The sequence below is a fragment of the Octopus bimaculoides genome, chromosome 4 (assembly GCF_046866305.1).
Source record: "Octopus bimaculoides isolate indiv1 chromosome 4, ASM4686630v1, whole genome shotgun sequence".
Taxonomy (NCBI): domain Eukaryota; kingdom Metazoa; phylum Mollusca; class Cephalopoda; order Octopoda; family Octopodidae; genus Octopus; species Octopus bimaculoides.
The window spans coordinates 110138808-110157026 of NC_142931.1; the positions used below are offsets into that span (position 1 = coordinate 110138808).

General features: G+C 36.3%; 1 protein-coding gene and 1 non-coding gene across 3 annotated transcripts in view; both read right to left on the reverse strand.

Moving 5' to 3' along the window:
• LOC106876873 (uncharacterized) overlaps positions 1-17944 on the reverse strand; it is a 49091-nt gene extending 31147 nt beyond the window's left edge. The window contains exons 1-2 of one of the 2 annotated variants that reach the window (XM_089351179.1): positions 17154-17944; positions 1553-1758 (exon numbers count right to left, since the gene is read on the reverse strand). In XM_089351179.1, the coding sequence (XP_089207305.1) occupies positions 1553-1758; positions 17154-17310 (363 nt within the window). In that variant the 5' untranslated portion in view covers positions 17311-17944. The remainder of the gene's footprint in view (positions 1-1552; positions 1759-17153) is intronic. The other variant, XM_089351180.1, reaches the window with a different exon arrangement.
• On the reverse strand, positions 7140-7223 carry Trnal-cag (transfer RNA leucine (anticodon CAG)). The gene has a single exon. It is a non-coding gene; the product is annotated as a tRNA-Leu (tRNA).
• Positions 17945-18219: the final 275 nt, after the last annotated feature.

Consider the following 18219-nt stretch of genomic DNA (forward strand, 5'->3'; position numbering starts at 1 on the left):
GCCACATAGTATTTGAATACTAACGAAAACCAGTTATTGATATTTCGAATGCATTTAATGTAGTTCGCTTGTAATGACTGAAGAGGTAATTTATATGAGTAACAATTTGTTACATAACCACTTGAAACATGCGTAGTAAATGCATTCGAAATATCAGTAATTGGTTTTTGTTCATACACACACACACACACACACACACACACACACACACACACACACACACACACACACACACACACACACACATCTTTATTGATCATACTAACAAATATCCTTATACATCGCTGGTCGCAATGTGTTTCTATCCTCTTCATAGCGCCCTTCTTTTCCATTTCGACTCGAATTGTTTAACTGTGTCAAAATACACACACACATATATGATTTTCTACGTACGTACCTACCTACGTACCTACCTACGTACCTACCTACGTACCTACCTACGTACCTACCTACCTACCTATCTATCTATCTATCTATCTATCTATCTATCTATCTATCTATCTATCTATCTATGTCTCTGTTTATGCAATCAGTACATGTTTAACACGGTCTCTAGATTGCCTTGTGCATAAGCTTTGGGAGTAACAAAGATCAGTCATCTTTGTAATATCTAATATTTAATAAAACAATATGACAGTCCATAAAGTAATTCCTTTACGACATAGGTATATTAATTGCAAACATAAATACAAGGTGGACCAAAATCCATGCACGAAATAAGTTCAATACACTCCAGAATTATCAAACACAGGCTTTAATTTTTCTAAAATTGAATAAAATAGATAAAATAATGATGATTACACAAATATTTGTACATGAAGAACAAAATGAATAATTATCCTTTCTACTAAAGAAACAAGACCTGAAATTTTTTGGGGAGGGGACTAGTTAATTCGACCCCAGTGTTTCACTGGTGCTTATTTTATCGACCTCGAAAGGATGAACGGTAAAGTCGACGGAATTTGAACTCAGAACGTAAAGACGGACGAAATACCTATTTCTTTACTGCCCACAAGGGGTTATACACAGAGGGGACAAACAAGGACAGACAAACAGATTAAGTCGATTATATCGACCCCAGTGCGTAACTGGTACTTATTTAATCGACCCCGAAAGGATGAAAGGCAAAGTCGACCTCGGCGGAATTTGAACTCAGAACGTAAAGACGGACGAAACACCGCTAAGCATTTTGCCCGGTGTGCCAACGATTCTGCCAGTTCATCGCCTTACAAAAAAAAAAAGAACAAACAAACAAACAAAAACAAACAAATAAAAGTAAAGTGTTTTGGTGCGTGACTTTTGGCCCACCCTGTGGAGGCGCAATGGCCCAGTGGCTAGGGCAGCGGACTCGCGGTCATAGGATCGCGGTTTCAAAGGGCCAGCCTTGTCACACTGTGTGACGCTGAATATCAGTCACTTGCACGTTAATTTCACGAGAAGGCTGTTTCGTTGATTGTATCAGCTGGAACCCTCGACGTCGTAAGCGACGGAGTGCCAACAACATTACATTTGGCCCACCCAATATAATGAAATTTCGACCATAAAACTTTACCTCTGAAATGAATGATTTATATTTGCCAGTAGAGTAGTTGTAACTGTTCACACACGTCATGGTATGTTCCACATCTGGTTTGTTTTCTTTTCTTACATTTATTTCACAATCTTGATAGTAGACTTTGATGTTGGTTTCTATTTCCCGCCGGAGTTCTATTAGCGTTTTATTGTCCAAATGTTGACATCTGTAATCGGGTTCGAAACCTAAAAAGCATATATTGACAAGCATTATATTTGATTGGAAATGAAAAAGTAAAGAAGGAAAAACTTATGGGTTTAAGACATAAATTATTGTTGCTATTATTATGGCAAGCTGGCAAAAGCTTTAACACGCCGGGCAAAATGCTTCGCGGCATTTTGTCTTTCCTTATGCTCTGAGTTCAAATTCCACCACAGTTGACTACGACCTTCATCCTTTCGGGGTCGATAAAATAAGAACCAGTTGAGTACTGGGGTCGATGTAATCAACTAGCCCTTTTCCCGAAGTTTCAGGCATTGTGTCTACAGTAGAAATTATTATTATTATTATTATTATTATTATTATTATTATTATTGAGTGAAAGAGCAGTGCATGCCATCAAAGTGACACTGGGGTAAAATATACGAAGTCCATTATACCCATCATGACTAACCGTCCGATAAGGGTACACCAGGCACATGCATCACAACCATATATGCGCGGCATGGTGATTTCATATCAAGATAAACAGCGCGTGACCTCGCAGGTGGGGCCCAGTTATAATTTTCTTCATGTCGAGTAGCCCATGCTGTTCAAAAGGTCCCTGAATAAGGTTTGTTTAAGGATGTTGAGCAAAACACCCATGTTTCCAAAGGTGGATTATTAAAACCCCAAAGAATTCCTCTCAACACATGGCTATGATGCTCCCCCACTACTTCTGCTCATGATCAGAGATGCACATATCGTCAGCCACCAAGGGTCATGCTCAACTGGTTATGGTCAAACAACTGACAAGCAAATCTGTGGTATTAAGCAGAATATTTGCTGTAGCCCATCTTTTATACCAAGACAAAACAATGTACATGATAACACTTCCAATCAATTAAGATCAGAAGCCATGAGAGCCACTGCCTGGTACTGCATCCGGGCATTTATTATTATTGTTATCATTATTATTATTATTATTATTATTATTATTATTATTATTATTATTATTATTATTATTCAGTAGTTTTATTTTTATAACGTGCTTTCACTTCACTACCGAGCGCAGCTCTGTGCGCCTTGGGTATGTGCTGTGGTTTGCTGTGGTGCTCTTATGTTTACTGTATTGAAAGTGTTTTGCGTAGAATGTGTGCAGTACCCAGTAGTGCAATCTTCTGTATGTTATATATATTTGTAAGTCCTGCTATTTTTGTTATGTATTTGTCTGAATATTTTTTTATTATACCTCAGGCACCTACTATGATAGGAATTGTTTCTGTTTTTAGATTCCACATTCGAGTTATCTCTATTTCCAGGTCTTTGTATTTTGAAAGTTTTTCCATTTCTTTTCGAGAAACGTTGTCATCTGCTGGTATTGATACATCAATTAGAAAGCATTTTTTTTCTTCATGATCTTTGACAACTATATCTGGTCTATTTGCCTTAATTTCTCTATCTGTGTGTATTGGCATATCCCAGAGTATGGTTGCTTTCTCGTTTTCTGTGACCTTTTCTGGCGTGTGTTTATACCATCTTTTTTCTGTTGCTATTCCATAATGTTGGCATAGCTTCCAGTGTATATAGGTCCCAGCTCTGTCGTGTCTGTGAATATATTCCTTCTTAGCCAGGACTGGGCAGCCAGAGATAATATGATTTATTGTTTCTTGTCGATCTCCACATACTCTACAGTTACTTGTTATATTTCTTTTCATTATGTGTTTTTGGTAATTTCTGGTGGGGAGGCTTTGGTCTTGTGCAGCAATTAAAAATCCTTCAGTCTCTGCTTTGAGTCCTGAGCTTCTCAGCCATTGCTGGGATTTTTCTCTGTCTATTTCTTTCGCATTTAGTTTAGCCCAGTATTTACCATGTAGGGGCTTTTCTTGCCATCGTTTTATCATGGTCCGTTGCTGTTCTAGTTTTAGTTTGGATTTCATTTGTTTTATAGCTTTTGTTGTTTCTTCTTCTTCTTCTTCTTCGTATTTGTTAGGTAGATTTATTTCTTGTTTGTATTTGTCAGCTTCCTTAAATACTGAAAACAGCTTTTTGTTTTGCTCGTGTTTTGTGGCTATTTGTATTAGTTTCCCTTGCTTCTGGAGTAGGTATTTTTGCCGTCCTATGGTGGTTATTTTATAATAGTTTTCTAGCTGTATAAGACCCCTGCCACCTTCTGTGCGTTGTATATATAGCCTTTCTATGTCAGATTTTGGGTGGTGCATCCTATATCCTGTCATTATTTTTCTTGTTTTCCTGTCTATTTTACATAGTTCGTTTAGTGTCCAGTTAAGGATGTTGTAGCTGTAGCTTATAACTGGGACAGCTAAAGTGTTGATACCCATTATCTTGTTTTTAGTATTGATCTAACTCGTCTATAGTACTCTTTCTTTATTTTTTCTTTCATTTGTGTATGTTGTATCCTATCTAGTTCATTGACTCCTAAATACTTATATGGTTGGCTTTCGTCTAGTTCTCTTATTTCATTGGCTTTATCTAGTGTTATATTGCTACTTTTAACTAATTTTCCTCTTTTCAGGGTTGCTTTGGCACATTTTTCTAATCCGAATTTCATTTCTATTTCCTTGGAAAAGCCATGTACTGTCTGTAGTAGTGTTTCTAGCTCTTTGTCGTTTTTTGCATATAATTTTAGGTCATCCATATATAGAAGGTGGCTGACTGTTTTTCCATAGCATTTGTAACCGCATCCAGTTCTATTTAGCAATTCTGTTAAAGGTGTGAGTGCCAGGCAGAACAGGAGTGGAGAGAGCGTGTCTCCCTGGAATATTCTTCTTCTAATGGGGATGGCTTTCGTTTTCACAAGTCCCTCTTTTGTTTGGAGCTGTAGCACTGTCTGCCATTTGTTCATTGAGTGCTCTATGTATTTTATGATAATTGGTGCCACCTTGTTTATGGCTAGTGTTTCCAGAATCCACGTGTGGGGAACACTGTCGAAAGCCTTTTGGTAGTCCACCCAGGCCATACTGAGGCCTTTCTTCTTTCTGCGGCTGTCTTCAGTTATGGCTTTATTGATCAATAATTGATCTTTACAGCCGTATGAGCCCTTGCAGCATCCCTTCTGCTCTTCTGGAAACAGGTTGTTATTTTCCAGGTGTTTACTCAATCTCTGCGATATTATTGCAGTAAAGGCTTTGTAGATCGTAGGGAGACAGGTTATAGGTCTATAGTTTTGTGGTTTCTCCGTTTCCGTGGATTTGGGGATTAAGATGGTTTTCCCTTTTGTGAGCCATTCAGGCATTGTTTCTGGATCTGCTATTATGTTGTTAAAGTTTTCTGCCAGCTTTTTATGCATTGCTGGCAGGTGTTTTAACCAGAAATTGGGGATCTTGTCGTGTCCAGGTGCTTTCCAGTTGCTTAGTCTTTGCAGTGTCTGGGTGACCTCTTCAGTTGTTATAGGGGCCCAGAGTTGCTCAGGTGCTAAGTTCGTTGTTTTAATGGTCCTTTTTTGGGGTTGTTGCTTCACCGACCATATTTGTTTCCAGAATTTCTCTAGTTCTTCTGCTGTTGGTGCTGAAGTAATGTCTATTTTATTTTTACCCAGTTCTTGGTAGAGTTTTTTGGGGTTGGATTTGAACTGTTTGTTTTGTTCAAAGAAACGTTGGCGTTTCTCATACCGGCGGATCCTCTGTGCTTTGGCAAGGATGTCTTGCTTTAGTTTTTCTTTTGCCTCAGGTAAGTCTTTTTCTGTAATGCTGTATTTGTACAGTATTTTTGTTTTCTTCTTGTTACTTAGTAGTGTTGATTGTTTACTAATTTCGTTGAGAATCGATAAATCTTTTCTCTTTTTTTAAATTTTGTTCTGGATGTTATTTATCCACAAGGTCTGTTTGGGTGGTAGAACTCCTGTTCGGATGGGTTTGAGTGAGTATCCTGCTTCTTTTGTGGCTGCAGTGGCTGCCGCATATATCATGTCATTTAGCTCAGTGATATTGCCTGTTGTTTCTGTGGTTGTTAGTTCCGTGACGGCCAGGTTTATGCTATTTATTATTGATGTTGTTTTATTGTCTATTTTGATTTTTGGGAGATATAATCTGTGGTCCATTCTAAGATCTGTGGTTTTCAGTTCTTCGGTTATTTTCATTTTCATAGTATCGTAATTATTAGGTTTCCCTTCGTTATTTCCAGGCTTTATATTTGTTTTGCCTTCCTTTTCATTCATATGTTTGTCTGTGGTGTTCTGGATTGGTGCTTTTTGTACACTATTATACATCTCTACGGTCTGGGTTTGTTGTTTTTTGTTTACTTCGTTTTTGACGGGCATGTTACGTTTGTCCTCGTGTTTTGCTATCTCAGTGTTTATATTATTATTTGGCATTGCTGTGTGACTACTATCTAGATTTTCCTGATGTATTTTTTCTTTCAATTGTTCTATTTCTATTTCTGATATTTTTTTTGCTTTTAGAATATATCTTCTTATGTTAGCTAGTTTGTTAGGGTTCATTGTTTTATCGAGGTCTATATTTACATTATTTTTCTTCCATGTTTTATATGTATGTGTTGTTGCGTTTTCGTTTTTTGGGTAGAGTACTGCTGTGAAATAGGCGTGTAGGATCGAAATGTGTTCCTCACGTGTCCATTTATGCCGTTTTGGTTTTGTTTGCGGGACATGAGGAACAACGTCCGGCCCTTTATTTTGACGGTCGTCGTTTTCGTAGGGTACCGGTTCGTTTATTTCTGTTGTCAGATTGTTTTGCACGTTCATATCTTCATACTTTTTTTTTTATTATTATTATTATTATTATTATTATTATTATTATTATTATTATTATTATTATCATCAAGGCGGCGAATTGGCAGAATCCTTAGTACGCCAGATACAATCGTTTGAAGAGAAGAATTAGCAAAGTAATCGTTACCAAAGTGCTAACGGCGAAAATGGTACTCGGTCTTTTCTTCGACGTAAAAAAAAAAACACGAAGATTTCGTTGTCAGAGCTAAGGAATGAAAACCTTTCTATTGGCGCTGCTGATAGAAGCACGACATGACAAAAAACCCACAATTAGGTTTTTGACAGGTCACGGAGGGCGCTTGCTAATCGATTCCAAGCAGAAGTATGTAGTTTTTATTTGGTAGCACTTTGCCCGAGTGTTTGGGAATAATGGCAGATCGAAGACGGCCTTCAGCACCAGATATTGTTGATGGTGAATGGTTGTACAAAGAGCAAAATGGATCAAACGAAGAGCAACATTGGGTATTTGACATCTGGAATAATGTCAGGCACTCGGAACTCCACCAGTCGAGCATGGTGATTAAAGTTACATCAACCTTTGCAATATAGGAAAATGATAATGATATTTGAACTCAGAAATCTATGGTATGGAGCATTCAAATAAGAACACAACGCCCTCTAAATGTCTAGTTCGTAAAATTCCGAATAATCAGTAAAAGAAAAAAAAATTGGAAAAGTACTTGTCAGAAGTGGGATTCGAACCCACGCCGGGAAGACCCGACTGCGACCTGAACGCAGCGCCTTAGACCGCTCGGCCATCCTGACTGACTGCTCTATTAACTATTTACTTTGACATATAACAAATTGATTCAGTGTGTAAGCGTGTATGTATTTGTTTTTCATTGTTTCTTTATCTCTTTGATTCTACTTCTCTTTCATTTCATTTCTTTCTTTCTTTCTTTCTTTCTTTCTTTCTTTATTTCTTTCTTTCTTTCTTTCTTTCTTTCTATTTTTCTTTCTTTCTTTCTTTCTTTCTTTCTTTCTTTCTTTCTTTCTTTCTTTCTTTCTTTCTTTCTTTCTTTCTTTCTTTCTTTTCCTTGATGTGGTGCATTCGCTTGTGTACCTCAATTAGCCTTGAGAGCTCATCTAGCAGAACACAAGCTCCTGCTAGTAGAGCCTCTAATTTCGGACAAATCAAAAGAGAGAGGCCAAAGTACTACGGACCACTTCTTCCCAGAAGTAGAAAAAAATATTTGTATTGGGACCAACACCCCTACCTATACCCCACCCCCAAATAAAAAAAAAACTCAAAAAGACCAAAGTTACTGAAGTATCGATAACGATTCAAAACCAATAAAATCTGCAAGAGGGAGGCCTTCTTCCATGGAAATATTCGCGAAGCTGAAACAACAGGGATAGAAAATACAGCCCAGAGTAGAGAACAGTCGAGCAAAGTCCTCAACGGTCTATGCTCCATTTCGAGCGAAGGGCTTAAGTAAATATTTAGTAAGAATGATTTCAAATGTTGGCACGAGGCCAGCAATTTCGGGGAGGAGTTAATCGATTACATCTACCCCAGTGTTCAACTGGTACTTATTTCATCGGCCCCGAAAGGATAAAAGGCAAAATCGACCTCGGCGGAATTTGAACTCAGAATGTAAAGGTACACAAAATGCTGCTTAGCATTTTGTCTGGTGTGCTAACAATTCTGGTAGCTCACCATCTTAATAATAATAATCCTTTCTACTATAGGTATAAGGCCTGAAATTTGCCGGGAGGGGCTAAGTCGATTATATCCTCAGCGAAATTTGAACCCGGAACGTAAAAACAAAAGAAATGTTGCTAAGCATTTCGCCCAGCGTGCAAAGGATTTTGCCAGTTCGCCGCCTGAATAGTTTGTAATAAAACATGTATATGTGTGAATATTGTTATGAAGTTTATTGGCGGACCTGGTCAGCTCTACGCATGATCACGCCTCTGGGACCATTAACTTGGATTGACCCAAGCCCCATCAAGCAAGAGCATGAAGCCAGAAGCCAAGAGGTCTATTGGTGCCAAATGAGTTTTCAAAACCAGTTAAATTATTAAAGTTCTTTTTTTTCTCCGTCTTTTTGTTTTGTATTATTAACCTAATTTGGGGTTCTTTTTCTTTTTTCTTTTTTTTTTTCAATCTCTGCTAATCTTTTATGTTTTACATTTTTCTTACTAGTTTCAGTCATTGGACTGCAGTCATGCTGAGGGCACCCCTTGAAGTGTTTAGTCGAATAAATTGACTTTAGCACTTATTTTTTAAAAATCTGGTACGTATTCTATCGTCTCTTTTGGTGAACTTCTAAGTTACGGAGGTGTAAACAAACACACACTGGTTTCAAGCAATGAGGGAACGGAGATGGGGGAGGACATAGACATAAAGGTACACACACACACACACACACAATACACGCACGTGCGCACGCACGCACACATACACGCATATATATGATATATACGACCTCAGAAGGAAAGAAGGCGAAGTTGACCTTTGCGGAATTTGAACTCAGAATGTAATGAGCCAGAATAAATGTTGCAAAGTATCTTTTCCGAGTTTTGAGGGAATAATACCAAAAGGCACTCTTAAGTACCGTACTCAAATATCAGGAAGCCTAAAAGTTTCAGAACTACGAAAAATTATTCTCATGGATACATCACTCATTTTAAAGAAAAAAAAAATCACCCACTTCAGCTCGAGGTCACCTGAATCTTTTAAGCTCTTTCAAAATGACAGGCGTGGCTTCCCAAGCACATGGTTCCGGGTGCAGTCCCACTGCGTGGTACCTTGAGAATGTTCCTTCTACTATAGTTTCGGGCCGACCAAAGCCTTAAGAGTGGATTTGGCGGACGGAAACTGAAAGAAACCCGTTGTGCGTATCTATCTATCTATCTATCTATCTATCTATCTATCTATCTATCTATATATATATATATATATATATACAACGAGATCCTTTCAGTTTCCGTCCGCCAAATCCACTCTTATGGCTTTGGTCGGACGCATATATATATATATATATATATATGCGTGTGTGTGTGCGTGTGTGTGTGCGTGTGTGTGTGTGTGTGTGTGCGTGTGCGCGCGCGCATAATTAGTAAGGCAAGACCTTATAGAATAGGTGATGATAGATGTAACTTTTGTGTGGAAGAAATGTACCAAATTTTCACTTCTAAATTTACTCTTATAAACAACACAAGACAGGAACAGGCTCTAAGATATCCACACTTGAGAAAATATACGTTTAAACAATCTAAATAGACACAATTTACCATTTATAGTAACTATGCTAGTTACAATAATGATTATAATAATTAATGGTATTTATACTACTACTACTACTACTACTACTACTACTACTACTACTACTACTACTACTACTACTAATAATAATAATAATAGTAATAATAATTATTTCTTTATTGCCCCACAAGGGGCTACACACAGAGGGTACAAACAAGGACAGACAAACGGATTAAGTCGATTAGATCGATCTCAGTACGTAACTGGTACTTATTTAATCGACCCCGAAAGGATGAATGGCAAAGTCAACCTCGACGGAATTTGAACTCAGAACGTAGCAGCAGACGAAATACCGCTAAGCATTTCGCCCGGCGTGCTAACGTTTCTGCCAGCTCACCGTCTAATAATAATAATAATAATAATAATAATAATAATAATAATAATAATAATAATAATAGAAGAGAAATATTCCAGGGAGACACGCTCTCTCCACTCCTGTTCTGCCTGGCACTCACACCTTTAACAGAATTGCTAAATAGAACTGGATGCGGTTACAAATGCTACGGAAAAACAGTCAGCCACCTTCTATATATGGATGACCTAAAATTATATGCTAAAAACGACAATGAGCTAGAAACACTACTACAGACAGTACACGGCTTTACCAAGGAAATAGATATGAAATTCGGATTAGAAAAATGTGCCAAAGCAACTCTGAAAAGAGGAAAAATAGTTAAAAGCAGCAATATAACACTAGATAAAGCCAATGAAATAAGAGAACTAGACGAAAGTCAACCATACAAGTATTTAGGAGTCAATGAACTAGATAGGATACAACATACACAAATGAAAGAAAAAATAAAGAAAGAGTACTATAGACGAGTTAGATCAATACTAAAAACAGAGCTCAATGCTAAAAACAAGATAATGGGTATCAACACTTTAGCTGTCCCAGTTATAAGCTACAGCTACAACATCCTTAACTGGACACTAAACGAACTATGTAAAATAGACAGGAAAACAAGAAAAATAATGACAGGATATAGGATGCACCACCCAAAATCTGACATAGAAAGGCTATATATACAACGCACAGAAGGTGGCAGGGGTCTTATACAGCTAGAAAACTATTATAAAATAACCACCATAGGACTGCAAAAATACCTACTCCAAAAGCAAGGGAAACTAATACAAATAGCCACAAAACACGAGCAAAACAAAAAGCTGTTTTCAGTATTTAAGGAAGCTGACAAATACAAACAAGAAATCAATCTACCTAACAAATACGAAGAAGAAGAAGAAGAAGAAGAAGAAGAAGAAGAAGAAGAAGAAGAAGAAGAAGAAGAAGAAGAAGAAGAAGAAGAAGAAGAAGAAACAACAAAAGCTATAAAACAAATGAAATCCAAACTAAAACTAGAACAGCAACGAACCATGATAAAACGATGGCAAGAAAAGCCCCTACATGGTAAATACTGGGCTAAACTAAATGCGAAAGACATAGACAGAGAAAAATCCCAGCATTGGCTGAGAAGCTCAGGACTCAAAGCAGAGACTGAAGGATTTTTAATTGCTGCACAAGACCAAAGCCTCCCCACCAGAAATTACCAAAAACACATAATGAAAAGAAATATAACAAGTAACTGTGGAATATGTGGAGATGAACAAGAAACAATAAATCATATTATCTCTGGCTGCCCAGTCCTGGCTAAGAAGGAATATATTCACAGACACGACAGAGCTGGGACCTATATACATTAGAAGCTATGCCAACACTATGGAATAACAACAGAAAAAAGATGGTATAAACACACGCCAGAAAAGGTCACAGAAAACGAGAAAGCAACCATACTCTGGGATATGCCAATACACACAGATAGAGAAATTAAGGCAAATAGACCAGATATAGTTGTCAAAGATCATGAAGAAAAAAAATGCTTTCTAATTGATGTATCAATACCAGCAGATGACAACGTTTCTGGAAAAGAAATGGAAAAACTTTCAAAATATAAAGACCTGGAAATAGAGATAACTCGAATGTGGAATCTAAAAACAAACAATTCCTATCATAGTAGGTGCCTTAGGTATAATAAAAAAATATTCAGACAAATACATAACAAAAACACCAGGACTTACAAATATATATAACATACAGAAAATTGCACTACTGGGTACTGCACACATTCTACGCAAAACACTTTCAATACAGTAAACATAAGAGCACCACAGCAAACCACAGCACATACCCAAGGCGCACAGAGCTGCGCTCGATAGTGAAGTGAAAGCACGTTATAAAAATAAAACTACTGAACAATAATAATAATAATAATAATAATAATAATAATAATAATAATAATAATAATAATAATAATATTATTAATTGAGGGATAAACCCAAAGTAAGTTAAATGCCTCTGAATAAATAATGTACTCCATACAGCAACATGTAAACAAAACTGCTACAATTAACTGAAATCTGAATAAACATTTTAAAACCACGCTTCAACTATAATAACAGTAGAGGTGATTATAAGACCAGAATTCCATTGAATTTAAAAAGTAACGCTATCACATTCAACTGAATATCAACGCAGAACGCTTGTTTGAGTCAGTTCCCTTTCAAAACGTCGCGAATAATGGACCCTTGATGAAATTACAACGACTAGAATGCACAATTGCATACAAAGCAATGTGCAGTTGCTGCAGTCGAAACATGTAGGTCAGTGATACATATGGTGTTGAAAACTTTTGGATATAGGCGCAGGAGTGGCTGTGTGGTAAGTAGCTTGCTTACCAACCACATGGTTCTGGGTTCATTCCCACTACGTGGCACCTTGGGCAAGTGTCTTCTACTAGAGTCTCGGGCCGACCAAAGCCTTGTGAGTGGATTTGGTAGACGGAAAACTGAAAGAAGCCCGTCGTATACATGTATATATATATATATATATATATATATATATATATATATATATATATATATATATATCCCTAATAATATTAGGGACAAAATCCAAAATTACAGGCAAAAAACTCAATTAAAATCAATTTATAAAAATTAAAATTAAATTGAGCCTTATAGATAAAGTATATATAAAATATATAATTTTAGGGAAAATAACCAATTTTCAAGAACTCATCGATGAAAATCCACTGTGGATTTTCATCGATGAGTTCTTGAAAATTGGTTATTTTCCCTAAAACTATATATTTTATATATATATATATATATATATATATATATATATGTGTGTGTGTGTGTGTGTGTGTGTATAAGTTTGTGTGTCTGTGTTTGTCCCCCCAACATCGCTTGACAACCGGTGCTGGTGTGTTTACGTCCCCGTAACTTAGCGGTTCGGCAAAAAAGACCGATAGAATAAGTACTAGGTTTCTAAAGAATAAGTCCTGGGGTCGATTTACTCGGCTATAAAGGCGGTGCTCCAGCATGGCCGCAGTCAAATGACTGAAACAAGTAAAAGAGTAAAGAGTAAAGAGGTGTGAATATATCTCTACTCTTCTCTTCGTTATTAAGATATGTGTGCGTATGTATGTGTTTGTCCCTCATCACTGCTTGACAACCGGTGTTGGTGTGTTTAGGTCCCCAATATTTGGTCTCCTTTCGCTGCAGTATATCATTGCTTTGCTACTCATAAATAAGACCCACAACAAAAGATCCGACTTGTTACTTGAGATTTCTAGATAAGACTTGAAGCAGCTCATATAAAACAAAGCAACAACAACGAAAAAAAGCAATTTCAAACATTGGCCAAAGACAAGCACTTTTCGAGAGGAAGGTCAGCCGATTACCCCAATTCCAGTGTTCAACTGGTACTTATTTTATCGAAGCTGAAAAGATCAAAAGCAGAGTTGACCTCAGCGGGATTTGATTTTAGCATGTAAAGAGCCAGAAGGAACGCCGCTAAACATTTTGTCCAAAGCGCTAACGATTTTAAAAGTGAAGCGGGCACGTCAGTCTGCTAAAGCCAAGCACAATAACAATCACAACAACAAAAACAACAACAACAATAATAACGATAACATTCTAATCTCCATTTTCTTTTTCTATGTCCCTGAAAGTTCCGCCTCCTCACAATCTCATAAATGTACTTCGTGCTGATGTCAATACAAATGAAGTTAGCATGTGGTTGCATAATTAACTGACTTAATGAATTCTTAATTAAGGTCTAGAAACATGGTGGGTGAATTAGTATTGTCTTTGTTGTTGAGGTCCTGATCAAACATGATTAAACAGATTTATTGTTAAAGACACTCTAGTCCTGACCATCTCGCCTTTTTAGGTGTATGACTACATAAAGACGACAAATTGGTAGAATCGTTAGAGCGTCGGGTAAAATACATTGCAGTATTTGTTTCAGTTCTTTACATTCTGAGTTCAAATCCCACCGGGGTTAACTTCACTTCCTTTTACTTCTGGGTCGATAAAATAAATGTCAATCTCGGCCAATGGATTAGTGGAAATGTAAGGGCGTTGAGCATAATACTATGCGATATACACACACATGTGTATATATATTATTCATTAGCAAGGATAGTATTGATAGTAATTCCGAGGTTTCAGCCAGCTGAGCCATCATCGAAGTGATAATTATCATTGTTAATTATCATTGATAATTATCATTCAACAAAGCTCAGCTTACTCAAGTAAAATTTAGCTTATCAGAAACTATATAAAACCAAGATGAACTCATATATTAATGTGTGTGTGTGTGTGTGTATGTGTGTGTGTGTGTGTGTGCATGTGCGTATTAAAGATCTGAACAGAAGGATAGAGGAAATAGGCATAAAACTCAGTTTAGTACAGCTGCAGAAAACAGTGTTGTTAAGGGAAGCTAGGATACTTATGAGGGTTTTTGGCATCTAAGGTTACTTGCTGTAACCCAATAGGGCGTTTCTTAGCATCTATGGCTACTTGTTGTAGCCCGATCTTAGGATTCTTTTCTTTTCCAACAGTCTAATCTGTTGAATGTATAATAATAATAATAATAATAATAATAATAATAATAATAATAATAATGATAATAATAATAATAATAATAATAATAATAATAATAATAATAATAATAATAATAATAATAATAATAGTAATAATAATAATAACGAGAAAAAAAAAGCAGGATGTTGCATCAGACAAGTCATGGTTGTGGTTGAAGAATAGCGAACTCAAGAAAGAAACAAAAGGACAGGTTATGGCTGCTCAAAACCAGTCATCACGAATGAATGTCGTTAAGGCAAGAATAAACAAAGCCGTGAAAAGTGCTAGATACAGAATGAGTTAAGAGAAGGACGGGTTCATTGTGTACATGATAAGTAATTTTAGTCTTTTGGTTTGGAAGAAAAAAGACAAACGCTGACACGATAATGTAGTCATTGGGACATATAACGTCAAGGGAGTTTTGAAGTAAGCAGAAAATGGTACCCAACACCAACCGAAGAGTGTTGCAGAGAGCGATCAGCTTAGGATTTTATGGAACTTAGCCATAAAACTAACCATGAAACCAACCATGATATTCAAACAAAATGACCAGATATTGTCATTTTGGACAGGGTGATGAAAAAGTGCATCATCATAGATGTGGCTGTGCCTATTGATATGAATGTTGTGCTTAAAGAACAGAAGAAAATAGGAAAATATCAAGACTTAGCAAGGGGAATGTAGAGACTGGAGAGTTTCTGCAAAAGAAATCCCGGTTCTTATACGTGCCCTAGGTACCGTTACCAGTAGACTTGGTAGTTTACTTAATGAGATCGGAGTAACTACGAGAATTATATTAATAGAAGAAATCTGTTGTTTTAGGAACAGCAAGGATTTTTCGAAAGCTCTACGGTATCTAAGGAAACTAGTTGTGACTCACTATTATGGACGTTGATTCTAAGTGTAACGCTTACTTAATTTATCGATCCTGGAAGGATGAAAAGTAAGGTCGACCTCGGCGGATTTTAAATTCAGAATGTAAAGACTGACCGGTAAGCATTTCGCCCGGCGTGCTATTGATTCAATCAGCTCGCCGCCTTGATAATAATAATAATAATAATAATGATAATAATAATAATAATAATAATAATAATAATAATAATAATAATAATAATAATAATAATGATGATGATTTCTTTATTAGCCACAAGGGTTTTGTGTGTAAACAAGACAAGCAAAATTTTAAAAAACCGGCAATGTATGATCCTCAATAGGGAGGCGATGTTCGAGGGTTGCTCATAGAAAAACCCCATGATGATGATAATAATAATAATAATAATAATAATAATAATAATAATAATAATAATAATAATAATAATAATGGTTTCAAATGTTGGAACAGGGCCAGCGGTTTTTGAGAGTGAAGTCGATTACATCGACTCCAGTACTTGACTGGTATTTATTTCATCGACGAAAGGCAAAGTCGATCTCGGCAGAATTTGAACTCAGAGCGCAAGGTGTGCAAAATGCCGCTAAGTATACTTTCCGGCGTACTAACGATTCTAATAATACTAATACTAATAATAATAATGATGATGATGATGATAATAATAATAATAATAATAATAATAATAATAATAATAATAATAATAAAAAGCAACCATACTCTGGGATATGCCAATACACACAGATAGAGAAATTAAGGCAAATAGACCAGATATAGTTGTCAAAGATCATGAAGGAAAAAAATGCCTTCTAATTGATGTTTCAATACCAGCAGATGACAACGTTTCTCTAAAAGAAATGGAAAAACTTTCAAAATACAAAGACCTGGAAATAGAGATAACTCGAATGTGGAATCTAAAAACAGAAACAATTCCTATCATAGTAGGTGCCTTAGGTATAATAAAAAAATATTCAGACAAATACATAACAAAAACACCAGGACTTACAAATATATATAACATACAGAAAATTGCACTACTGGGTACTGCACACATTCTACGCAAAACACTTTCAATACAGTAAACATAAGAGCACCACAGCAAACCACAGCACATACCCAAGGCGCACAGAGCTGCGCTCGGTAGTGAAGTGAAAGCACGTTATAAAAATAAAACTACTGAATAATAATAATAATAATGATAATAATAATAATAATAAAAGAAATGGAAAAACTTTCAAAATACAAAGACCTGGAAATAGAGATAACTCGAATGTGGAATCTAAAAACAGAAACAATTCCTATCATAGTAGGTGCCTTAGGTATAATAAAAAAATATTCAGACAAATACATAACAAAAATAGCAGGACTTACAAATATATATAACATACAGAAAATTGCACTACTGGGTACTGCACACATTCTACGCAAAACACTTTCAATACAGTAAACATAAGAGCACCACAGCAAACCACAGCACATACCCAAGGCGCACAGAGCTGCGCTCGGTAGTGAAGTGAAAGCACGTTATAAAAATAAAACTACTGAATAATAATGGTGATAATAATAATAAAATGTATTTTAAAAACCTCTGGTTAAATCTGAATAGTCCTACCTGTAAAGACGTTTGAAAAAATGTTAACCGCAGCAGGTAAAATCCCAAGCAATATCTGGACATATTGAGCAATCTGGTACTTCCCGAAGCGACCTAGGTACCTAAACACTAGATCTACGTCGACATGATCGTCCCAGTCCTTCAGTGTAAAAGACATTACTGTACAGCTTGTAGCACTGGCATCGTTGTATAATCAAAGCAAGAAAACAAATCTAGAGAATCACAACACAAACAGGAATTTAACCGCCAGTCGACTAAACCAATTCAACGGTGTATTGAAACGATCATCATTTGCAGAAATAAACCAACCAAAGTTTATGTATGTGTTTTGTTCTTGCTTTCTTTAATCAACTTGAACTCAAAAACCGTTGAAAGAGCTTCTATCTTCGGTAGATAGAAGAGTGGCTTTTAATATTCATTATGTCATTAGATATTTTTAATGCTGGTATATTTATATATATGTATATATATTTGTTGCATAAGGGCCTTATACGCGTAAGCGGTTCGTTTTCACGCTGTCTTTCATTCTCACCTTTCTGTCAACAGAATAAAATTTTCTCAACTGTTTAAATATTTCTATCTATTATATCTTCTTTACTAATTTTTTTGTAGTTATTGGGGACAAAAGATTAAACATCGAAATGACGTATGTCTTTTTTCTGTCTCTCTGTCTGTCTGTATGTATGTATGTACGTACGTATGTATGCGCGCGTGTGTGTATGCATATGTATGCTTCCTCTTCTTGTTGCTGTTGCTGTTCTTGTTTATATGCTCTGAGTTATCTATAATACGAAGTGTGTCACAAAAGAAGGAAAAATACTGAAGCTACGTGAGTGCCTGGAATATTTAGATAAGTTAATTAGAACAACAACAGCATTAAGACCCAAACCATCACCATTATCATTACCATCTCCAATACCAACAACAACAACATCAATAACAAAAACAATAACTACAATGGAATAAGGAAAAACATCTGTAAATCATGAAGAATGAAAATAAGTCAGCACTATTCGAGTAGATCTGCAGACCTTTGACGAAAGGCCTTTCAGCGTCCAGAACTAGA